The 26,110-nt window shown below is 34.9% G+C and overlaps 1 protein-coding gene and 1 long non-coding RNA gene across 2 annotated transcripts; one reads left to right on the forward strand and one right to left on the reverse strand.

Annotated features, from left to right (window-relative positions):
- Nucleotides 1-1,516: 1,516 nt before the first annotated feature.
- LOC120213534 lies at nt 1,517-3,593 on the reverse strand. The gene is made up of 6 exons (XM_039211646.1): nt 3,367-3,593; nt 3,063-3,281; nt 2,783-2,955; nt 2,051-2,123; nt 1,861-1,929; nt 1,517-1,714 (listed from the first exon to the last, which is right to left on the reverse strand). The coding sequence occupies exons 1-6, from the start codon at nt 3,481-3,483 to the stop codon at nt 1,544-1,546; spliced, it is 822 nt and encodes a 273-aa protein (XP_039067577.1). The 5' UTR covers nt 3,484-3,593; the 3' UTR covers nt 1,517-1,543.
- An 18,802-nt stretch (nt 3,594-22,395) lies between these two features.
- Nucleotides 22,396-24,268, forward strand: LOC120213529. Its single transcript, XR_005524796.1, has 3 exons — nt 22,396-22,478; nt 24,052-24,054; nt 24,258-24,268. It is a non-coding gene; the product is annotated as an uncharacterized LOC120213529 (long non-coding RNA).
- The last annotated feature ends 1,842 nt before the right edge of the window (nt 24,269-26,110 follow it).

The raw sequence follows: 26,110 nt of genomic DNA on the forward strand, positions 1-26,110 counted from the left end.
GACACATTTTTTTTTGTTTTATTTTTTAATTGTCAACTCAGACTTTCACTAATAAATTAACGGGGGTTAGAGATTGATGATCAAAATCAAACGGACCGATAACATAAGAAACTAAAACCGTTCTTTTTTTGAACCGATGATCAAAATCAAACGGATCGAAAACATAAGAGATCACTCATATAATTTACTCTTTTAAATTTAATTTTTTTAGTATTTAATTTTTGAACATTTGATTTTTCCTTCAAATTATTAAACATGTACAAAATAATAATGTAAATATAAGATAAATAGTAGAATATAGATATGTACCCCAAAAAAAAGTAGAATATAGATTTTTTTTCATTTTAAATTTATTTCACAATTGGTAGTTTTTTTGTGTATCTTTTATTGTTTATTAAGAATAGCGTAGGGAAATTGATTTGGATTTATTAAAATTTACTAGAACTTTTGAGTTAGTTGGCGTAAAACGGGTTACTGTTTTTTTTTTCTAAAAAAAATTCCATGACCATTGTTTTTAATAATGTGATGAAAAAATTGATTTAGGTTTCAAGAGAATTATTTTCTGATTAGTGTGGTCGTTATAGTATCAGATTTTCGGATCACACAACGTCTTCAGGAAGATGTTCGGACAATAGAGCGTCTTTGACAAGATTGAAACGCTACAAACTTTCAGGTATACATGCAGTTAAGGAGAAGACGGCATGTCATTTGAACGTCTTCCAAAAAAATCGTATTAACCAGACGTCTTTCAACGAATACTATAATAATCACATTAAATTAAAAATTAATTTCATCCACACCCTACACGGATTTTTTTTCATCACAATATGTGAGCATTTTGCTTAATTTTTATATATCTTTCATTTTTTTATAAATTTTAAAGATTATTATATTTTAAAAAAAATTATTTTAAAGGAATTTTTATAAGTTCACATAATTTTTTTTAAAATGTCAAATAATATCACATTTCATATTATACAACCACGTTACCTCTTCCAACGGTTTGAAAGCTAATCTTAAGTTAAAATAAAAATAAAAAAGTTCTTTTTTTTAGTATGAGGATTACAATGTAATATATGTTCGAAAGATTCTCAATAATTTAACAATAAATATTAGGAGATTCTGAATCATTTCCAACCATTTAACAATAAACAAAGAGTAAAATTCTTCAATTGGAAAGAGAATCTATTTTTCCAATTTCACATCGTTATGCTTAATAAACAATACAAGGTGACAAAATGAAACCAGATTATTGTTATATTTGAACCGTCACGGTTTGGTTGAATCGAAACCAAAAAATATGAAGAGTTAGGCAGATTTTATTTTTTTATTAATGATAAATACAAAACAATATATGTTTAAGGATAACTCTCTTTGACATTGAAATCTCCCAGATACGAAGAGTTAGGCAGATTTTAAAAATTAAGTAAATAAACTTAAAAATTGGATTGGTCGGTATGGTTATTCATGAAAGCAGCTCTAGGCAGATTTTGGTCCTTAATCCATATGTTTGAAAATGAAATGAGATACACATTATAAACATTCACTGAAGGCCATAAACAAGCAAAGCTCCAACAGCTCCAACACCGGCCAGCAGCCCGATAATGACCCCAATCGGAGGCAACCCTCCGCCGATAGCTTTGCCGGTATTTACGTCATATGGTGTGAATCTCTTCTTCGGTGCTCGACATTGCGGGCATGCATACGTATCAGGCTGCAGCATACATATTAAAGATGATAAATTCTCATGACCATGAGTGAATCAGTAATCCCCTGGAACATAAATATTGAATGAAACATGTGGGATATATAATATATGAGGTAAACACAATTAATTTAACCAAAAGGTTAGAAACTTGCCTGCTCATCAAAAGGTTTCTGTAGAGTGTATATGAATCCGCAATCAAGGCAAATATGAGTAGCTCTTGCCTGCAACATTCTGCATTCCGTTAGTACTTTTTGCATTTGCTACATAATCTCATCCAATAAATACACAAATGCAAGTAAAAGTGAAGTATGATGGTAGTTGACGAAATTAAGCTATGTTTGCCTTTTGAGCCTCGGTCAGTTTCCTTCCGAAGCGCGGTGGCGCTGGCCGTTTCGGTAGTCGTTTAACATCATCAAACCAATAGGATAACTGGTAGATGGCATTTTTTGTTGAATTCTCAAGGCTAATTTAACACATCATGTTGTTGTGTTCCCGTAACAAGGTACAACCAAATAGCTATTTTTTTGGGATATGTTATAATAGAACGATAATTGACAAACGAAAAGTGATCGAATAGAAAAATGAAGAACAATAAGATTTACGTGGAAAATCTAAACAGAAAAACCACAGGCAGAAGAGAAATTTTTTTCACTAAGTCAAAAGAGTACAAGATTTGTTCAATGTAAACCTCGTAAAAAACTCTAATCACTGCTTTCTATTTATAGAGATCAAATGGATTACAGTTTTACCACTATCTTTATTGAAACATAATGATTTAGTCCAAGAAGAAATTAGGTCACATCTGTAACGGATACAACCAAAAAAAAATGAAAAGGAAGATCATATATTACTACATCTTCAACAAATTTTCCTCAAAACAATTCATCAATATCATGAAACTAAATCAACGAAAGGAAATAAAAACTAGAATAAATTACATTAGATACCACCAAACTATAAAACTTTAAATATTGTATCATTTATACCACTAAACTTTCAATTTTATCAATTATCACTGAACTTTAATTTTTATCGAAATCAATGAAAGGAAGTAAAAACTAAAAAGATAAAAAGGCAAACCTGCTAACAACAAAATATACGGAATCTGGCTTTGCCTGTATGGCAGTTTTAGTGAACCCGAGCTTATCTGCAGGCCAAAGTTCATCCCCAAAGAAACTGCTAGTGTAAAGCACTTGATCACCTGCCTTAAGCCCTGCTTTCGCTGCATTCCCACCACCATCAACTGCCTGCAACCGTTTCGTTTCAAATAAAACATTGAATTGGGACAAAAAAAAAAAGAAAAAAGAAAAACATTGTCACATCCATGATGAGAGGAGCTTTGAAAGAAACTTACAGTGATAACTACACCGCCTCCTGTCTTCTGACCCAATGTCAAGCCCAAAGGCTTGTCAACCTCAACCTCTATAGTTTTTGAAGCACCGGCAGTTTTTGCAGTGATCTCGAGTCCTTTCCTTGCATGAGTGGGACTAGAACTGTTGTTTTTCTCAGGTAGGAAGAAATCTGAGACTCCCCTTTTGGCCTCTTGGAGAGACAAGCCTTGGAGGGATGTTTTCTAAATATGCATGGGCAAAGAAGGGAGGCTTCTTATTCAATAGGGTATTGGAGTGAAATCAGTTTGAGATGACAAACAGTCGTACCTGGGAAGTAGCCAAGGTCTTTGGAGAAGGGGCTGGGGAGGTTTTAATGGAGTAGTTCTTCCTGCTGGTGAAGGCGGCCGAAGAGGCAGCAGCTCCTGCAATCACGGCTGATGACATGGTTGAACAATTGGCAGTGGAAGAGAAAACAGGAAACAGAAATGGATTTGAGTGCTTTAAGTTATTGGTTGAGCTGAGTGAGGTGGCGTGGCTGCTTTGGTGTTGTTCAGGTTGTGTGGACAGGATAGGATAATAGAGTGCTAAGAGCCACACGCCCTTGCTATCCATTCCACAAATCATCATCCACTAATGCTTTTACTTTTATATATTTTGTATAAAATTATAGAATTCACTTGCACTATTTCAAAGTGATGGCTGACTTTCTTCTTTAATCTTTACACAAAAATAAATAATTTATTTTAACATCAATCGTTCATTTAAATTCATCTAATTATATTTTTATATAGAATTAATAAATTTTAAACCATGATGAGCAATCTGGCCATTGTAGACCTTCTTCAATACTTTAACTAAGCTTTGCCTGAGCAAATCACGAAAGAAGAAAAATAAACTAAGCTTATGAAAAGAGAGAACATTTAGTATTTAAAGATATAGAAATGTGGCTAAAAACTCTAAGAGTCAATGAAGGCCTTTAGTCTTTTTACAGCCCAACACTTTAACCTATTGGTAACCAAGTTGAACAAATTCGTTAGAGTCAAAAAGGTTGTCAAAACGACCCAACGACCTAACCACCAACAAATCGTTCTAACCGCCTAACAGCCAAGGAACTTCAAGCAGGTACAATACCAACAGACTGCAATATTCAACATTTCCCCTACTCGTCAAACAAATTTTGATCCAGACGACATACTTCCTACTCTTCCTCCTCCTCATTAAGTCAAAGTCTGAACTTATTCAGTTGTGACCACACCCAACTTTTTCTCGAAACAAACTGAGACAAGATTTAGATAAAGGCTTTGTTAATCCATCAACAGCTTAATGTGAAGCGGGAACATAGTTAACTTGTAGTTTTTCTTCAACCATTCTTTCGCGAATGAAGTGAACATCTAGCTCTACATGTTTAGAACACGAAGGATACACAAGATTAGCTGACATGGCAACCAGGCAATTGTTATTGCTCCACACAACTGGAGCTTGACTCGACTGACACCCCATATCTGTCAATATTGCTTCGATCCAGGTTACTTCAGATACTAAGTCAGCTATACTCCTGTATTCAGCTTCCGTAGTTGATTGAGTGATATATTTCTATTTTTTGGAGCTCCACGCTACTAGACAACTCTCAAGATACACACCATAACCTGTTATGTACCTCTTGTAATCTAATTTGCTTCCCTAGCCAGCATCAACATATGCTCAATACTCATTTTATGACTAGAGGCAGTGAACATCAATCCGTACTCAAGTGATCCTGCTAAATAGCGGTATATTTGTGTCGAAACGATCTAAAAATCGGAAGATTTAAGAGCTCGCCTCGACTAATTGGGAGTTTTTTTTTTTAAAATAAAAAATGGTTTGAGGAGTAGCTACCAATATTTGGTTAGGGTGTGATTGGGTACCCAAAATGTTTTGTCATTTTAGTGAAATTTAATTTAAAAATTATTAAAACAACATTTTATGGTATGCGTACCAAAAATTAAGTTCGGGATTTGATTATGCGTGGGGAAAGGCTAGCACCCCACAACACCCTTCGATACCTAGTTGATTAATTAGTTGTCTTTACAATAAAACTTACAAATTCAAATTTAATTTAACTTGAGATCGTTTTTCTAAACCGCATAAAAATATTAGCCCTTGAATTTAGGAAGGGAAGATAGTAATATTTAGTTGTTTTCCATCGAAAAGAAAATACCTCTCATGCCTTAAAGCAACCAATTCGTTTTCCAATTGAAACGAAAAAAAATATCACTATTCCATTAAAAAATTAACTATTGATCCAAATTCTGAATGCATGCATGGATAAGAATAAGAAGAACCAATTAATTATAAATTACCTATCCTTTTAGAGATAAGAAGTATGTACAATTATTTAAAGACGTTGAGATCAAACCTTTTATGCATTCTAATAGACATTTCTCGATGAATTTAAATAGACAAATATTTTTTTCTTCGTCACCAAATTTTAGGTGTGATCATTTTTAGGGTTTCACTTAACATGATACCAACTCTGACAACTGTAGTTTTGATGTCAAAATAAATCCCTTCTTCTCAATTAATAAATAAAGGAAATACGTAGTAAAGAGAAGTAAGGGTCGATCTTCAGGGACTTAGAAAATTCCAAATTTCTGTTTGAATGGTTTAAACCAGGCGATAAGAAGTAAAAAAGGGGGTTTTGGTAAAAAGAGATTAAATAATAAAAAACGATTTAAAGAAAAAAAAAGAAAAAAAAATTGAAGGTTGAAAATGAATATGTTAAAACAACCTCAAGACTCGCTTTGACTCAATTTCTTTCGGATCATCAAATTAGATTTTCCCTTCGAGATTCACGTCGGTTACTTTGTCTACAAGGGAAATCCTTGTGACTCTATTTTATATACCGAATACCCAATATAATCTTTGATTCCGGCTTCAAAAATTGATCTGATCAACATCAATTGTCGTAGATCAATAACCGTTTAAGTTCGTGAAGACCGAATCAGATTGTTGTTTCAATAACTACTAATTTCGATCTAAATTCCCTCTTGGCAAGGCTATCTCGCCAAGTGTGTTCCTAGGAACTCGAATGTTCTTTTGTTGAGTTAATCGATCGACGGAATAGGCCAAGAGGGGGTGCATTGGCAATAAAAATTTAGGTGGAAGCTATTGTAGAAAATTGAAAATATTTGCACCGCGATTTAGAGTGGTTCGACTTTCTCAACCAAAGTCTACGTCCACTACCTTAGCTATCCACACTAAGGATTTTCCACAAATTCACTAATTTGTCTTTCTTTTGAGGACAAAGAGTAACCTTACAAATCCCTCAAGAATTATACTCCAAATTCTTGAGAACACTCTCTCCCAAAGGGAACAATACAAATTTTGCAAACTTACAAGAAAATCCTCACAATGCAAGATGTTTGCACAATTCTAGACCAAAGAAATAACACTCAAGAATAATACAATTGAGCACAATAAGTGTTCTTGAAAGCAAAAATGAATATTGAATGAAATAGGCTTGAAAATGCTCAAACTTGAGGTTTGATGCTTTCTCTTTGATTCTCTCTTGATTCTTGTTGATTGTTGTTTCTTGTTATTGATCAATGGCTTCTAAGCTTGTTTAAATACTCCTTAGATCATTTCTGAACGTTGGGGATCATTAGTGGAGTTAATAGAGCCTTTAGTGTGTGAAAATAATTAATAAAACAATTTAGAGCGTTGGGGGGTATCGGTACCCCTGCATAGGCTATCGGTTCCCTGCTGTGTAAAATTCAAATATTTCGATCGTTATAAGATGGGGGTATCGGTACCTCCTGGGGGGTATCGGTACCCTTCGAGAAATCTATTATTTCTCTGAGCCAAATCTTACATGGGGGTATTGGTACCCTCTTGGGGGTATCGGTACCCTCTGAGTAATCTGTTATTTCTTGGAGCCAAATCTTACATGGGGTATCGGTACCCTCGTGGGGGGTATCGGTACCCTCTGGGAAATCTGGTTTTTCAGTTTAAGATTTATTAAGAAAATGCTTTTGTCTCGGTTAAGGCTCAAAATACTTTGTAAAATTGTTTAAAAGATTTAAAACATACTTTTACACTTGAGTAAGGATTGAAATTGACATTTGAAAAACTTGGAGTAATAATTTGATATCGAATAGTTTGATCAAATATATATTTTGAAAATGATTAGAAAATCTTGAAATCTAATAACATTTAATTTGTTATATCGAAACATCAAAATGTTTTCAACAATCTCCCCCTTTTTGATATAACAAAACATTTTAGTAATTTTAAGATTTTCTAATTGAAAATAATGTTTGAAATCAAGTTTTGAAAAATTACTCCCCCTTACTCTAATACTTCTCCCCCTTTTTGTTAAATCAAAAAAACTCTAAAACGGTTTTAAATAAGGTTTTTGAAATTTAAGCCAATTGATAGATTTATAAAACGTAAGCTGCTAAGATCACAATCAAGAGAAAATGTTAGCCATTAGTTTCATAATTCAATATTCATAAACGAATGTGAAATGACAAATTTGGTCATATATCTAAAATGATGTAAATGATGCAAAAAATGAAAATATAAGCCAAAACAAATATATATAAATATGTTCAAACATCCAAACAAATTTAAACATCCATAAGCATCAAAAGGTTAAAACAATAAGTTTGAAGTTGTATCTAATAAAGCTAAGTAAGAAACATGATCTAATCATCCATCGGTGGATTAAGAGGAGATAAATGTGTCCAAATATTGGCCACATCACGTGAAAGTGCATCAACCCTTTCGTCCAAAGTGTTGAAACGATGATTCATCGTTTCGTTGTTAGTAGTCAGATGTGATTCGATGGATGCAAACCTCATATCAAGATTCTCCATAAATGATCAGAAATATGGAGGCACTTGATCTTCTTGCTGTGCTTATTCCTCGTACTGCTCCGACTCATAGTTGGGGACGTCGTCAATGTCTTGCATAAGCTGTTGAAGCTCATGATCATCGTCCGCTCCTGGTGCCTATGGAGCTCTTGAAGAACTAGCTCCTAGTATATGCTCAGAAGATCGAACCCATTGTCCAATTTTCTTATCCTTTGTCCATCCTGATTTTGTTAAAGAAAAGAGGTTAATTTGATTTTTGAGAGGTATAGCGGCATCAAGGCTTACCCTAAGTTCGGCTTTGGCAAACAGATTACTTAGAATACAACTGTAAACTAGAGATGAACATAGTTTCTTATTAGGGACAAGGTTTACGATTTCGATAATTTCGGCAAAAATAATCTTAGGTAGGCTTATTTTATTATTGTTTTGGATACAATATAACCACCAAAGATCTAAGGCTCTAAGAGTGGAGTAGTTTCCTCTGGATGGTTGAAACCACCAAGAGATCATCAGATAAAGAAAATGATCATGAAGATCTAATAACTCGCACTCTCCTTTTCTTTTATAAGGAGTACCTACCGTTTGATTTTCATTGGCTAAGCCGACATTATCTAATCCAAATGCACTAGCTATATATTCCAGGTCAATATTGAGGAATTTTACTAGAAGGTAGGATCTAATTCCTATGGTTTCAGTTTTATCCTGGTTTTGGGCACAAATGGCATTGGAATAGAAGATTCGAACAAGTTGATGAAAAACTATTGGTTCGAGTTCAAAAAGCTTATCAAATTTCCACTCTCGTAGGGTAGGAAGATATCTAAAATCTATTTCTAACATAGCTTGAAGAGAAGGGATTCGTTCCTCCCGGATTTGTATGACTCAAAATATTGAGAATACCTGAAGAATAGATTTTGTCTACGACCAGGTTCATTGAAGCACGAATAACAAATAGTCATATTAGGATCATCGGGATTAGGAAATTGTTGGATATGAATGGATTTAGAGGTGGGTTTGGCGGTTGGTTCGAACGGCTAGAGGTTGTTCTAGGGCATTTTTTAGACATGACTTAGAAAATCGGAATAGAAAAGATTAACCTTGAAAAGTGAAGATTGAGTTGATTTTGATGTTGTTTGCACGAAATTAATGATGATGGCAGGTTTAGGAGATGAAATATGAAGTAATTCCGAATTGTTTTTGAAGATTTTGGCAAAAAGATGGAGATTAGGGAGAAAAAGAGAGAGAACGACGAGAGAGAGTGAAGAGAGGGCTTTGAGAGAAAATGTTATTTTGAGCATTTAAAATCCAAACCCCGTTGAGGGTATCGGTACCCTCCTGGGGGGTATCGGTACCCATTCAAAGGGGGAATCGGTACCCCTTCAAGGGGGTATCGATACCTCCTGCACCAAAATGTTAAAAATTTGCTTTTAAACACTTAGAATGCTAAATTAATCAGCTCTAATGGTATTGGCAACTCATATTTACGAAAAATTAAATATGTTCAATCATTCAAATCTATCATTAAATTCTATTTGAACATATAATTAATTCTTACTAAGAATCATAATCTCTCCCTAACTATTAGCAAAGAATGCAATTAAAAGTGTTATTTTTATAAGCATTTTCCAAAACTAATTAAAAGTGCTAAACTTATTTTAAACACTAAGTCAAGATAGGTTGATCAAACCTAATTCTCTCCTAAGTGTCCAAAATCTTTCTTTATCTAATGGTTTTGTAAAGATTTCCGCTAATTGGTGTAAAGTATCAACATATTCTAGAACTATATCTTCTTTAGCGACATGATCTCTAATGAAATGATGTCTAATTTCAATGTGCTTAGTTCTAGAGTGTTGGATGGGATTTTTAGTGAGACAAATAACACTAGTATTGTCACACTTGATAGGTATGATACATACTTCAATTCCATAATCAAAAAGTTGTTGTTTCATCCATAAAACTTGTGCACAACAACTACCAGCTGAAATATATTCCTCTTCAGTGGTAGATAATGCAACACAATTTTGTTTCTTTGAAAACCAAGAAATCAGCATATTTCCTAGGAATTGGAAAGTACCGGAGGTGTTTTTCCTATTTATTTTGCATCCTCCATAATCTGCATCAAAGAAGGCATGCAAGCTAAAGCTAGAGTCTCTATGATACCAAATTCCTAAACTAGGAGTGTCCTTAAGGTATCTAAAGATCCTCTTAACAGCTAGTAAATGTGATTCCTTAGGTCATGATTGAAATTTAGCACATAAGAAAACACTAAACATAATGTCCGGTATACTTGCGGTTAGATAAAGAAAAGAGCCAATCATTGACCTATATAATTTAACATCCACATATTTACCTCCTTCATCTTTGTCAAGCTTTGTTGATGAGCTCATTGGAGTGGCATGAGGTTTCCCATTTTCCAGTCCAAACTTCTTTAACATATCCTTGATGTACTTAGCTTGATTGATGAAGATGCCATCTTTTCTTTGCTTGATTTGGAGTCCCAAGAAAAATGAGAGCTCCCCCATCATGCTCATCTCAAATTCACTTTGCATTAGCTTAGAAAAATTCTTAGCAAAGAACATCATTAGTAGAACCAAATATTATATCATCAACATAAATTTGAACTACTAATAAATCTTTACCTTTATGCTTTAAAACCAATGTAGTGTGTCAACCTTCCCTTTTGAAAAGCCTTTTTTAATTAAAAAGTTTGACAGTCTTTCATACTAAGCTCTAGGATCTTGTTTTAAACCATAAAGCGCTTTTATCAATTTAAACACATAATTTGGAAATTTTGAATCTTCAAAACCCAGAGGCTGTTCCACATACAATTCTTCTTTTATAAAACCATTTAAAAATGCAATTTTAACATCCATTTGATATAATTTAAATTCATTGAAACATACAAATGCTAATAACATTCTAATTGCTTCCATCCTAGCTACAGGAGCGTATGTTTCATCATAGTCTATGCCTTCTTCTTGAGTATACCCTTGAGCAACAAGTCTAGCCTTGTTTCTCACTATATTACTACTTTCATCAAGCTTATTCCTAAATACCCATCTAGTACCTATAATAGATTTATTACTAGGCCTTTCAACTAATGTCCATACTCTACTTCTCTCAAATTGATATAAATCTTCTTGCATAGCCATAATCCAATGTTCATCATTTAATGCTTATTTAATATTCTTAAGCTCTATGCATGAGATAAATGCAACATAGTTACAAATATTTCTAAGAGAAGACCGAGTTGTTACCCCTTTGGATGAATCACCTATTATTTCACCATCATTGACATAGTTGTACTCTCTTGGGTAAGAGACATAGTTGTACTCTCTTGGGTAATAGACTTCCCTTTCTTCAATAGTTGAATTCTCGAGAGGATCTTGAGTATTTCATCTTTTGGTTCTTCCTTTGATGATGGTTCTTCCTTTGATGATGGTTCTCCAACGTTATGTCTAACGTTATTTGTGTTTACAATACCTACATCATCATTTACACAAGAATCCTTCCTCGGAAGGGGATTATCATCGAAAACAACATGTATAGACTCTTCTACAACTAAAGTTCTTTTATTAAATACTCGATAAGCTTTAGAATTTAAGGAATAACCCAGAAAAATTCCTTCATCACTTTTAGCATCAAATTTGCCAACATTTTCTTTACCGTTGTTTAAAACAAAACATTTACATCCAAAAGGATGAAAATAACTAATGTTAGGCTTTTTATTTTTGAAAAATTCAAATGGAGTTTTCTTCAAAATAAGCCTAATCATTACTCGATTAGTAACATAACTATCGGTATTGGTGGCTTTCGCCTAAAAATATTTTGGCAAATTGTTTTCACAAAGCATGGTTCTAGCTATATCTTCTAAAGTTCAATTTTTCCTCTCAACAACTCCATTTTGTTGAGGGGTCCTAGGTGCTGAAAAATTATGGCTAATACCATTATAATTACAAAATTCAGTAAATCCAAGATTTTCAAATTCAGTTCCATGATCACCCCTAACACTAGTTATAGAGTAACCTTTTTCGTTTTGGATCACTTTTGAAAACGTGATGAATTTTTCTAATGCTTCATCTTAGTACTTAAAAATAGAACCCAAGTATATCTAGAGTAGTCATCTACCAAGAAAAATGCATATTATTTTCCACCCAAGCTAGTAGTCTTAGATGGCCCAAAAAGATCTATATAGATCAATTGTAATATTCTACTAGTGGATACGACATTAATGGATTTAAAAGAAATTCGTTTTTGTTTTCCTTTAGCACAAGCATCACAGATTTTATCATTGTCAAATTTTAGTTTAGGCAACCCTCTTACAAGGTCTCCTTGAATTAGTCATTGCAAAACACTCATACTAGCATGTCCTAGTCTCCCATGCCATAACCAACTATCATGCTCATACTTAGCAACTAGGCATATATTAGTCATATCTATAGAATCTAAATGCACCATGTATATATTCCCTATTCTATGACCAACAAGCATAATCTGATAAGATGCAATGTCAATGACTTTATAACCATTAGTTTCAAACATGACATTGAATCCCTTATTGTATAATTGACTAATACTCAATAGATTATGCTTTAATCCATCCACATATAAAACATTTTTAATTTGTATGGAAGAGGTATTACCTATAGTGCCTATACCTTCAATGTGACCTTTTGAATTATCACCAAAAGTCACATATCCTCTATTTTTGGCGTTAAGCTCTATGAACCGGCTCTTATCTCTGGTCATGTGTCTTGAGCATCCACTATCAAGGTACCATGAGTTTGAATTTGTTTATCGTGCCTTGTAGCATTGTTCCTTTCCCTACAAACATAGATTAAATTTTGATTTTTGGTATCCAAATTCTTTTGGGTCCATATTCATTAGTTTCCAAAATCCTAGTCCCCTTGGGTATTCATTTTTGTAGGATATCCTTATCTTTAGTAGTAATGAGTCTTTTAGGAACCCATACACTTCTAATGATTTTACCATTTGAGGTTCGTTGGGGACCTCTATGATTGTAGTTTTTTAAAACTTTTTCTAACAAAGTTGATTTTTGAACTTTCTCCATTTTTTAAAACGTTTTGGATCAACTTTATTAAAAGAAGCTTTAAGATAATCAATTTTCTTTTGATGATCGTCATTTACTCTTGAAAGTAAGTTATGCAAATCTGTATTTTTCTTTTCAAATTCATCTAATTTGATTTGCAATTCTTTGATCTTACTTTCAAGATCATTGTTGGTTTTGGACATAAGACTATTTTCATTTCTCAATTTTGAAATATCATTTTATATTTTGAAAATAAAGTCTTATAATCCGAAGCCAACCCATTATAATCCTCTAATAACTTACCATAAGATAAACCATCTAAATCAAATGAGTTAGGCGTTACCTGAGAGTTTTCCCCAATGGCCATCAAACACAAGTTTGCAACTTCTTGTTCCTCTTCATTGGAACCTTCTTCATCGCTCCATGTAGCCACATGAGCTTTATGCTTATTCTTTGATTGACCCTTATTCTTCAATTGTGCGCAATCATATTTGACATGCCCCAGCTTTTTGCATTCATAACAAATGATCGGGTCCTTCTCATTCGGTTCATTTTTGAAGCCTTCATTTCATTTGAATTTTCTTCCTCGGTTGGACCTCATTAATTTTCTGAACCGTTTAGGAAATAATGCCATCTCCTCATCATTATCATCTTCATTCGAATCACTTTCATCTCTTGTGGATTTGAGAGCAACTCCCATGTTCTTCTTCTTTTCTAACTCCTTCTTTGGCTCGTCTCTTTTCTCGATGTCTTCCTCTTCTTTAAGCATCATTTCATGCGTGAGGAGAGAGCCAATAAGCTCATCGTGGGTCAAGGATTTTAAGTTCTTAGCATCGATGATCGTCGTCTTCTTTAATTGCCAAGCTTTTGGAAGAGAGTAAACTAACTTCCTTACAAGCTTGTTATTTGGAATAAACTCTCCATATGATTTGAGACTATTGACAATCGTAGAGAATCTATCCGTTATAGCTTTGACATCTTCATTCGGTTTCATCCTGAAATTTTTATAGCTATGATTTAGAAGACCAATTTTAGATTCTTTTACCTCGTTTGTGCCTTCATGAGTGACTTGTACTTTGTCCCATATCTCCTTGGTGGTTGTACAAGATAAAACTCTCCCGTATTCATGCGGCCCAAGAGCACAAAAGATAATATGGATGGCTTTGGAGTTGAGCTGGAACATTCTTGTCTCTCCTTCACTCCACAATCTTGGATGAGTGGAAGGCTTGATGTATCAGTCTTCTATAATATTCCATGCTCCCATGTCACTTGCTTGAATGAAATACATCATTCTATTCTTTCAATAAGCATAATTAGCTCCATTGAAGAAAGGAGGCTTGTTGACGGGCAGTGAATCAAGACCAAAGTCAGAGTTTGAAGTGGAGGCCATTGATGACTTGATTATCGATGTAACTCTTCCCGAATAGACTCAAGAGGTGATTAAAACTTCAAATGAGTGAGGTTTTGATACCAATTGTTGAGTTAATTGATCGACGGAATAGGCCAAGAGGGAGTAAATTGGTAATAAAAATTTCGGTGGAAGCTATTGCAGAAAATTGAAAATATTTGCACAGCGATTTAGAGTGGTTTGACTTTCTCAACCAAAGTCTACGTCCACTACCTTAGCTATCCACACTAAGGATTTTCCACAAACTCACTAATTTGTCTTTATTTTGAGGACAAAGAGTAACCTTACAAATCCCTCAAGAATTATACCCCAAATTCTTGAGAACACTATCTCCCAAAGAGAACAATACAAATTTTGCAAACTTACAAGAAAATCCTCACAAGACAAGATGTTTGCACAATTTTATAACAAAGAAAGAACACTCAAGAATAATACAATTGAGCACAATAAGTGTTCTTGAAAGCAAAAATGAATATTGAATGAAATAGGCTTGAAAATGCTCAAACTTGAGGTTTGATGCTTTCTCTTTGATTCTCTCTTGATTCTTGTTGATTGTTGTTTCTTGTTATTGATCAATGACTTCTAAGCTTGTTTAAATACCTCTTGGATCATTTCTGAACGTTAGAGATCATTAGTGGAGTTAATAGAGCCGTTAGTGTGTGAAAATAATTAATAAAATAGCTTAAAGCTTTGGGGGTATTGGTACCCGTGCATAGGGTATCAGACCGTTATAAGATGGGGGTATCGGTACCTCCTGGGGGTATCGGTACCCTCTGAGCAATCTGTTATTTCTCAGAACCAAATCTTACATGGGGGTATTGGTACCCTCGTGGGGGGTATCGGTACCCTCTGGACAATCTAGTTTTTTAGTTTAAGATTTATTAAGAAAATGCTTTTGGCTCGATTAAGGCTCGAAATACTTTGTAAAATTGTTTAAAAGATTTAAAACATACTTTTACACTTGAGTAAGTATTGAAATTGACATTTGAAAAACTTGGAGTAATAATTTGACATTCGAATAGTTTGGTCGAATATATATTTTGAAAATGATTAGAAACTCTTGAAATCTAATAACATTTAATTTATTATATCGAAACATCAAAATGTTTTCAACAGCTTTCAATATGCCGATCCTTCCTCCCACACATTTAATCGCAACAACATCTTGACCAAAGTCAATCTTTGATTTTGAAAAATGTTTTAGATTTGAAAAAAATAAGCACGGAGATTGAGAGAGATATTCCGAAGTTATTAAGGTTCTTTTCATTTCTCTTGTTGGAATTGAGTCATCGCTTCAGCTCTCAGCTTATGAGAAAATTAGCTAAGTATGACAAAAGTATACTTAGCATTTTTAAAAACAAAACTTCAAATAAGAGAAAAATGAAAAATTGAAAAATAAAAGAGAGAACTTTTATAAAACTAGAAAGGAGAAGAATAATAAATTCTAAGTTGTGAATTTAGGCTTACCCCAAGAGGGTATTTATAGCCTCTAAAAACCTAGAGATAAACATAGAAATTAAAATAAAAATAACACTAAAGATAAATCGAAATGTTTTCTAAATTCAAACTTTAAAATTTAAAAATAAATCTCCTAAGATATATCTCTGCTAGTCCACATTCAAAAAGGCATTGACTAGATCTTCTAGAAAACTACTGCTGACTGGACCTTTTAGAAACTGTCACATCAGACCGTGTCATACCCAGAGTCGTGCCCATGTCTCCAGCCATGAACAAATACTAAAAAATACAGAATGCGCCCATTTTACTACTAATTCTGAAAAGTAAGATCCTGCACAAAAATAAGCATGACACAACCAAATCAGCAACAATAAATCTATAAGATCGAAGAATTAACGAGCGAATATTATCGATTCAAAACACTCATCAAATTCCCCCTCACTTATCTCATGCTTGTTCTCAAGTATGATATAATCAAATCATTCAAAAATTTCATTTACCTTTCTTTGTCAAGTCTCACATTCGAGGAAGCAAGGTAGAGACCATAATAATTATCCAAGTTAAGACACCAATCAATTAAACATCACCAATTGGAACAAGTTAAATACAATTGTAACATCCATTCATTCATCAATCTCAATGCCCATAACTCAACACCTTACCGGGATTCACTCAAATCACTCAATGTGTTTGGGGTATAAAAACGCTCAATGTCAGAATCGACATGATATTACCATATACTCCATCAATTGACTAAGTACAGCAAGACAAAAGACACAATACCATCAAACAACACGAATTGAATTTGATTTTTTTCGTACTTGTGTTGTTGCTTTATTTTTTCATTTTTTCTCATGTCTCATGTCTCATTCTGTTTTCTTTTTTTTCTTTTTTGAACTGCTGTTTTTGTATTTTTTGAAAAATGAAATAAGAACCTTTTTCTTTTCTTTTGCACATGACATCATAAAAAAATTCTTCTGTTAATGGAGCATACACCGAATATATTGATCACTTGTCCTGAAAAGGGTAGAAAAGAGGGATAAAATAAAAAGGCTCGGGTTTATAAATGTGGTGAAAATAAAGAAATGGGAATAGGCTCAAGAGTGGTTAACTGGGGAAAATGCATGGGTAAACAATTTTAGTGGGGAAAACGGAGTGGTTAATCCTAAAGTGCCCAAATCATTTTTAAGCATCATATTCATGTGTAATCTTGACAATATTTAAAATGTAGGTTTTAGAATACCAATGTCAAATTTGACACACTCAATCCAACAAAATAAGAGCAAAATGATATGCTCGTAAAGGCTCAAATCTCACCAAATTGTTTTCATGCATTGAGCTAAGAACATTTCAACCAACAAAATCATGGAATATCATAAGAAATCTAACTTGATCACAATTCATGATATCCACTATCAAGAATATCATAACCTAAACAATTATGTGTTCCCAAAAAAGCATGGCATACCAAAAATATTCAACAAGACAAAGGAATTCAATGAAATTTTCTGCAAATCCAATCAACACATACTAGCATCAAAACATAGAGATAAGCAAAGGGAAATTCAACCTAGACTCTACTCCCCCTCACTTAAAGCGTTTTGCTTCAAAACGTAAAATTAAAGTATAAGATAAGGAATAGAATACTCCCCGGATTTATTTTTGACCACGGCCACGACCGTGGCGGGAGACACTGGGATGGTGAAGTGGGCTGATCGGGGTGATGTCGTGAATTGGAAACATCACCATGTGGTGTCGTTGGTGGAAAACCAACATCTAAATCTTCTGTAAAACCATAAACGATATTGTACATTAGTAACGGCTGAACAAATCTTCTGTAAAACCATAAATGATATTGTACATTAGTAACGGCTGAACGAAAATAGAATTGGAGTTTACCTCAATAGTATTTTTGGATGCTGCAGAATGCTTGAAGCATGAGGAGAAGGCTGTCGATTGTGGATGAGAGGAAGAATTAGCCATGATTGGCATGGAATGGAAGAATGGAGATGATGAACATATCAGAGATGAACGACGAACAATGTTCGGTTCGGTGGGTACGAATGTAGAGTGATACAGTGCAGATGGAGAGTTTAGTATGTGGCCTCAGGCTAGATTTGGGTGAGGAGCATGTTACGATGGTCGGGAGTCCAAATCGCTTGGTACGACAACAAAACCTAGAGCATTGAGTCGGCGATGTCCACCTAGAATGATTGGTAGTGCGACGTCATGGTGTTGTTGGTTCCTTGTGCGAACAAATTCGAGTAGCAGCGGACGAGTAGGAGGTCGTGACACGAACAGAACGACGTGGTAAGGACGGCAAGTGCGAACGTCACCGAGGAAAGAAGCGATGAACTATTTTTTTGAGGTGAGAAATCGGGTTGGTGAAGAAAATAGGTAGGAAATGTGTTGTTTTGTTTTGATTTTTTTTGTTAGGTTAAAAAGCACATGGGGGTGGTTTAATTTAAGTGAAATTGGATTAAAATTTGAAAGTTTATCTGATATTTTGGCATTCTCATAGGTTATTCTTCAGATATTTTTTAGCTTTGAAAGCTTATCTGAAATAACTAGTGAAGTAGCAATTTCTCCTAAAAAGACACTCTTTAAGTTTTTCGATATTTGTTTTAGTTCTATCTCAGGTGCCTACAAAACCTAAGGCAAAACTTTAGACTTAGCAAGAATCAATTTTAAATTGGCACAATATGATAATATTTTTTTTCAACTTCTTGATTTCCTTATTATTATCTTCTAACTCCCAACATAGATCAAAAGAAAAATTAGTTTCTACAAACTCATTTTCCAAAGGATCAATAATACTGACATAATTTATGCTCGCCACTTTGTCTGAGTGTTTCATTTTCTTATACACATCAAATTTAACGATCTCACCATCAAACTCAATAGTTAAACTCCGTTTCTTACGTCAATTTTTGTGTGCGCTGTACTTAGAAAGGGACGCCCCAATAGAATATCAGAAGAAGTGCTGGTGCGGTGATTCTCCATGTCAATTGCATAAAAGTCAGCGGGAAATATTAAGTTGTTTACCTCCACCAAAACATTTTCCAAGAGTCCTTCTGGGAAAATGACAGATCTGTCGGTAAGCTGAATTGATATTTTTGTATCTTTCAAGGGCTCGTTAGTAATCATATTATAAACAGAGAGAGGCATCACATTAATAGAGGCACCAAGATCACACATATCTTGCTTTATCCCAACTTTACCAATTTTACAAGGTATTGCAAACATACCTTGGTCTTTCAGTTCTGGTGGCAACTTTTGTTGGAATACAATCGAGACATGTTCTCCTAGATTTATCTTCTCGTTCCCGATAAATTTTCTCTTTGTTGTGTATACGTCCTTTAAAAATGAGCATATCTTGGAACCTTTCAGATAGCCTCAAGGAGAGGTATATTGATTTCCACCTTCTGAAATATGTCTAGTATTTTCTTTTCTTAAGCTTGTTTATCCATTTTTACTAATCCCGACGGAAAATATGGTGGCACGAAATAGAGAGATGGCGTTGGATCCATTTGTACTTCGTCTCTCTTCTCCTGGGATCCTGAGTTAACTGTCTTCTTTCATTTTTAGATTTCTTCACCTTCTGGAATAGGTGGCGCAATCAATACCACTCCAAAGAGATATGGTGATGACATTCTCCCTTGGATTTACCTCATTTTGAGATGAAAGTTTACCTTGCGATTCCAAGCGTCCCACGGTATGAACTAATTGGCTTATCTATTTGTCTACCTCTTGTAAGTGGGCTTCAGTACGAATCTAAAACTTTTCCTGGGAAAGTGCCAATCTTTCAACAATTGACTCTAACGACGTCTTTTGCGGCTGTTGGGGGTGGTGGAGGTGGCCTTGGTTGATAAGTTTGATTTGGTCTTAAGTTTTGAGCGTAACTGAAATTTGGATGATCCCTCCATCCTGGGTTGTAAGTATTACTGTAGGGATTATAAGCCCTCTGGGGAGGTCTTAGAAAGTTCCCCACTGTATTAACTTGAGTTGTTGTGTCATCTTGAATCAGTGGATAGCCATATGTTGGATGATCAGATAATGCACATATTCCACATAATCTGCTTGGTCATATCTTTCCTGTCACAAGAGAGTTGACTACTTCAGTTAATTTAATTATCTTATTTTCTAAAGAAGATCAACTTATCTCATGAACCCTTCGAGGAGGTTCATTAGTTGGACGAAATTGTTGGGAATTTGCGACCATTATGGAAATTAAATCCCTAGATTCAGTATGAGTCATGTTCACCAAAGCTCCTCCGCTGGCAATATCGATCATCTTCATTTCCAAGGGAGTTATTCCTTCATAAAAATATTGAAGGAGTGTTTGTTCGGTTAACCCATGTTGTGGGCAACTAGCACATAATTTTTTAAATCTCTCCAGTAGTCATAGAGTGACTCTACATCAAGTTGTTTGATTCCAAGTATTCTTCTTCGTAACTCACTTGCTTTCAGTGCATAGAAAAACCTGTCAAGAAAAAGGCAAGTCATTTGAGCCCATGTAGTAATAGAATTTGAGGGTAGATAAAATAACCACTCCTTAGCCAAATCGACTAAGGAGAAAGGAAAAACTCTAAGTTTGATTTGATCCTCAGTAACTCCCCGTGTTCTCATGCTGGAGCAGACCATGTGAAATTCCGTGAGATGTTTATGTGGATTCTCGTTTGGTAATCCACGGAAGGTAGTGAAGAGATGAATAAGGCTGATTTTTAACTGGTATGGAGTTTTGCCTTGGGGAAAATCAATGCACAAAAGCTCTTGTTCAGTAGGAGTTACGGCTAACTCTCTCAAAGTGATATCGGCCATCGGATTTGGTTCTGTATCAATGAATTCACTTGAACTTGATTCTGGATTTTATTATGGGTCTAACCGTTGTCTCCTTCTTTCCCGAAACGTTTGTGCGTGAAGTATCCTAGCTCTGGCTTTGATTTCCGAGTCGTACTCCACTAATCCACCCGAATTTGTCCTTGTCATAAATCAAAAGCAAATAAAAATTAGTAACTTTGGTGTAGTCCCCGACAATGGCGCCAATTTGACAAATGTTGTTTTGATGTCAAAATAAAATCCTTCTTATCAATTAATAAATAAAGGAAATACGTAGTAAAGAGAAGTAAGAATCGATTCTCAGGGACTTAGGAAATTCCCAATGCAATCTTTGATTTCGGCTTCGAAAATTGATCCGATCAACATCAATTGTTTAGATCAATAACCGTTTAAGTTCGTGAAGACCGACTCGGATTGTTGTTTCAATAACTACTAATTTCGAACTCAATTCCCTCTTGGCAAGGCTATCTCGCCAAGTGTGATCCCAGGAAGTCGAATGTGCTTTCAATAAGCCGATCATTCCTCCCACACATTTAATCGCAACAACATATTGACCAAAGTCAATATTTTATTTTGAATTTTTTTTTTTTGATTTTGAAAAATAAACACAGAGATTGAAAGAGATATTATGAAGTTATTAAGGTGTTCTTTAATTCTCACGTTGGAATTACGTCATCGCTTCAGCTCTCGGCTTATAAGAAAATTAGCTAAGCATGACAAAAGTCATACTTAGTATTTTTAAAAACAAAACTTAAAATAAGAGAAAAATGAAAACTTGAAAAATAAAAGAGAGAACTTTTATAAAACTAGAAAGGAGAAGAATAATAAATTCTAATTTATAAATTTAGGCTTACCCCAAGAGGGTATTTATAGCCTTTAAAAACCTAGAGATAACATAGAAATTAAAATAAAAATAATCTTAAAGATAAATCGAAATGTTTTCTAAATTCAAACTTTAAAATTTAAAAATAAATCTCCTAAGATATCTTTGCCCGTCCACCTTCTAGAAGGCACTGAATAGATCTTCTAGAAAACTGCTGCTGACTGGACCTTCTAGAAACTACCACGTCAGACCGTGTCATGCCCAGAGTCGTGCACATATATCTAGCCATGACCAAATAATAAAAAAATATAGAATGCACTCATTTTACTGCTAATTTTGGAAAATAATATCTTGCATTAAAATAAGCATAACACAACCAAACCAGCAACAATAAATCCATAAGATCAAAGAATTCATGAGCAAATATTATCGATTCAGAACACTCACCACTCTCATTTTAAAAATATTATAAGTAATTCTCTTATACCTTATGACAATCACTTTATAGTGATCGTAAAATAAAAAGGTATTACCCTTAATCTAATTATTTGATCAAGTGGAGTCATGCTTACGTGGGTATCATACAAGTTATGCAAAAATCATATCATGTGACCAAATTTATGTACCAATGAACATAGTTACAAACAAGCTTTACCAGAATATTTAAATATTTAACAAACCACCACGACGTACATATGCACCATCTATATTTTGGTATTCATCGTGGAAAAAATGCATATTATAGGATGCATACACATAAATAGAAAATATAAAAACATCTTAATAATTTACAACTAACTAATTAAAATCATAAGCTATGTTTATGGCATAATAAATACGTGTGTGCGCGCGCGCACACACACACACATATATATGTATGTATGTGTGTAATCTATAACAAAATTTCCAGATCTATTGATTTACAAAATTTAGAACTGTCAGCTCTATTTCTCTCTTCTCCCAATTTGTAGAGTGAGCGAGTTCATCAAATTTTCAATCTTCTTCCAGAAAGTTTTTAAAACTCTGAAAAAATCGTTATTTGTTTCTTCTTCAAACTATATCCATCTTTAAATTTGTTCTTTGTTCTTCTGTATTTTCTCTATCCCTAAAATATCCAGATTTTTCTTTTTTACTTAAAAGATGTAGATCTAACTCCAAATCTTTCAACTAAAATTTCCCCTTTTTTTCCTGTTTCCATCTTTGTTTGATCTGTTGTGTTGTACCTTTTTGTTTCTTTTTTTGTTGTATTCCTTCAAAAGGTTGAAATTTTCAACTCAGATTTAGCTTGTTTAGACAAACTATTCTCTTTCTACTTGTTTCGTCTACCGTTTCATTTTTTTATCTGCCTCGTCAAGATCAAATTCATCACTGCTGATTTCTGTTGCTCGTATGTTTGTCTTGGGTTCATCAAGAGAGAATCTTGTTCGTTGGTTAAATTTCAACAATCATTATTTCTTCATCTATTTTTCTATCTTTACTGGTCTGTAATTTCAACAACCATTTGCTGTTGCATGTGCCTTATCTTTGTTGCTAACTGCAAGTTCTTTTAGCCGTTATAGATCCATATCAGATTGAAGTTTCATTCTAGATCTCAACAGAGTAAAATCAATATTATTCTATTTTCTTCCTTTTTAACACTAGGCTTTTAGCAATAATAATAACAATAGTATTATATAAATTAAAATCCTATTAAGTAACCAACTAGGCTTCTTAGTACCCCTCAATTTTCTAGCATTTATTGTTGCATCTTCTGTCTTCTTTGGATTCCTTTTTCATAGTTTCTCATAGCTTCGGCTATAGATGATTACTTGAGGTCATGTCCTTCTTCTATATCCCATAGGGCGTATAGGGAGCGAGCTTGACAGAGTGGTGGCGAGGAGACTAGACTTAGAGTTTATTCTTTGAATGTAGGCACATTGAATGCTAGGCTGCTGGAGCTGACCAACGTACTAAGTAATAGGAAAATAGATTTTGCATGTATTCAAGAGACTAGGTGGAAAGGGGCTCGCGCCAGAGAGTGTAATGGGTACAAGTTGTGGTATTCAGGCGTAGATAACACTAGAAATGGGGTGGGTATCTTGGTATCCCTTAAGCTCAAGGAAAATGTAGTTGAAGTTTGTATATACAGTGATAGGATCATGATGATTAAGGTTATTATAGAAGCGGAAGTGGTGAATGTCCTTTCAGTGTACGCCCCACACATTGGCTTAGGGGAGGGGGAGAAACGTTGCTTCTGGGATTCGTTAGATGATGTACTTAGGAGCATTCCATATGACCAAAGAGTTTTCATAGGGGGAGACTTCAATGGCCATATAGGTAGAGCAATCGACGGGTATGACGGTGTTCATAGGGGTTTCAATTTTGGTAGTAGGAATGAGGAGGGGCGCACGTTGCTTGAATTCGCTACTGCACACGATATGGTGATCACTAACTCCTTCTTTAATACGAGAGATGTGAACTTGATTACGTTCCATAGCGGGGGACATTGTACCCAAATCGACTACATCATGGTTTAAAATCGGGATCGATGAGCTTGCATTGACTGTAAGGTGTTCCCTGAAGAGGCACGTACATCACAACACAGATTGTTGGTTTTGGTATTTCGCGTACGCCACGAGCGGAGCACTCATAGGAGGGCTAAACTAGGTAAATCTAGTATTCTTTGGAAAAACTTACATAGAGCGACAACTGATGACTTTAAGAGTAAGGTTTTGTCTCATACAAGTTTTGGAACTACAAACTCAAATAATGAAAATATGTTATGGAAAAATATGGCAAATTCCATCAGAGAGGTGGGAAAAAACACCTTGGGTTGTCGACAGGAAAGGTCGAGGAACATAAAGAATCGTTGTGGTGGAACGACGAAGTCCAAACTAAGGTGAAGACAAAGTAAACTTGCTTCAAGGAGTTTCTACAATGCAATGACGACGAAGAAAGATCGAGAGCTAAACATAGATACAAGGAGGCAAAGCAAGAATCCAAGAAAATAGTGGCTAAAGAAAAGGATATGGCATACGAGGAAATGTACAAGAGATTAGACACCAAGGAAGGACAAAACAACATCTTTAGGCTTGCAAAATCTATGGATAATAGGAAAAGGGATCTAGGTAGCATTAGGTTTATTAAAGACAACAATGGTGTTCTTTTAGTGAAAGATCATGATATTAAGAGGGTTTGGGGTAGTTACTTCTTCAGATTATTTAATGACGGTGCCTCTCCCTGTAGAGATAGTACCGTTGATGGGTCAGCCGACCATCATACTATGGCCAATAACTGCCCTACAACAGGATTGGGATTGAGGAAGTCAAAATGACTCTTAGAAAGATGGGGAGGGACAAAGCTGTCGCTCCAGATCAAATTCCTCTCACTGTGTGGTTAGCTCTAGGAGAAGATGGAGTTAAGTGGTTGACTAACATCTTTAATATTATTTTAGAGACTACCAAGATGCCAGAGGAGTGGAGAGAGTCTACGGTGAAACCAATCTATAATAATAAAGGAGATCCCCAACGTTGTGGTAACTACAAAGGTATTATACTACTCAGTCATACCATGAAGCTATGGGAAAGGGTGATAGAGGTTAGGTTGAGATAGATAACTAGGGTTACGGAAAACCAATTTGGCTTTATGCCAGGCAGGTCTACTACGGAGGTGATTCATCTACTTCGACGACTTATGGAGAAATATAGGGAAAAATAGAGATCTTAACATGGCGTTCATTGACCCTGAGAAGGCGTATGATAGCTTTACCTGCGATACGATCTGGAAGACCTTGGAAACGAGATGGATCCTAACTATTTATATCAGGGTAATTCGTGATATGTACTGTAGATCTACTACATACGTCAGGACTATAGTTGGCGACACCGAGGCTTTCCCAGTGGAAATCTGTCTCCACCAGAGGTCGGGTCTTAGCCCTTACATCTTCGCCTTGATTATGGACGACATCTGTTATGCGACACTAGACGGTGTTCCATGTTGTATGCTTTTCGCTGATGACATTGTCCTAGTTATTGAAACAAAATCTGAGCTGAATAGTAGACTGTCTACCTGGAAGACTTCTTTGGAAGAAAAAGGTCTAAGGATCAATATTGAAAAGACAGAGTATTTATGTTCAAACTTCAGTGGGAACCAAAACGATGAAGATGTAGAAATATGCATCGAATGACACGTTCTCCCCTCAAAGGATTGTTTCAAGTACATGGAGTATATGATACATAAAGATGGGGGTGTAGATGATGACGTTACACACCGTATAAAGGTGGGATGGTTAAAGTGGAGGGCTACAACTGGAGTTTTGTGTGACAAGAAGGTGTCTCTAAAACTTAAGGGAAAATTTTATAGAATGGCAATAAGACCAGTGTTGTTGTATGGATCAGAATGTTGGGCAATAAAGAAGGATAACGTAAGGAGGATGGAGGCCGCGGAAATGAGAATGCTTCGATGAGCATGTGGTAGGACTCTGTGGGACATGACACCAAACTCTGCAATTAGGATGTCTATGGGGGTGGTGCCTGTATCCAAAAAATTGAGGGAGGGAAGATTACGGTGGTTTGGGCATGTCCTTAGGCAACAACTGTCGGATGCTTGAGATCTGATTTGAAGGATTTAGCCCTTACCGAGGACATGACCTCTGATAGGAAAGT

This window comes from Hibiscus syriacus, unplaced genomic scaffold, assembly GCF_006381635.1.
Source record: "Hibiscus syriacus cultivar Baekdansim isolate YM2019G1 unplaced genomic scaffold, ASM638163v2 tig00110029_pilon, whole genome shotgun sequence".
In the NCBI taxonomy this organism is placed as follows: domain Eukaryota; kingdom Viridiplantae; phylum Streptophyta; class Magnoliopsida; order Malvales; family Malvaceae; genus Hibiscus; species Hibiscus syriacus.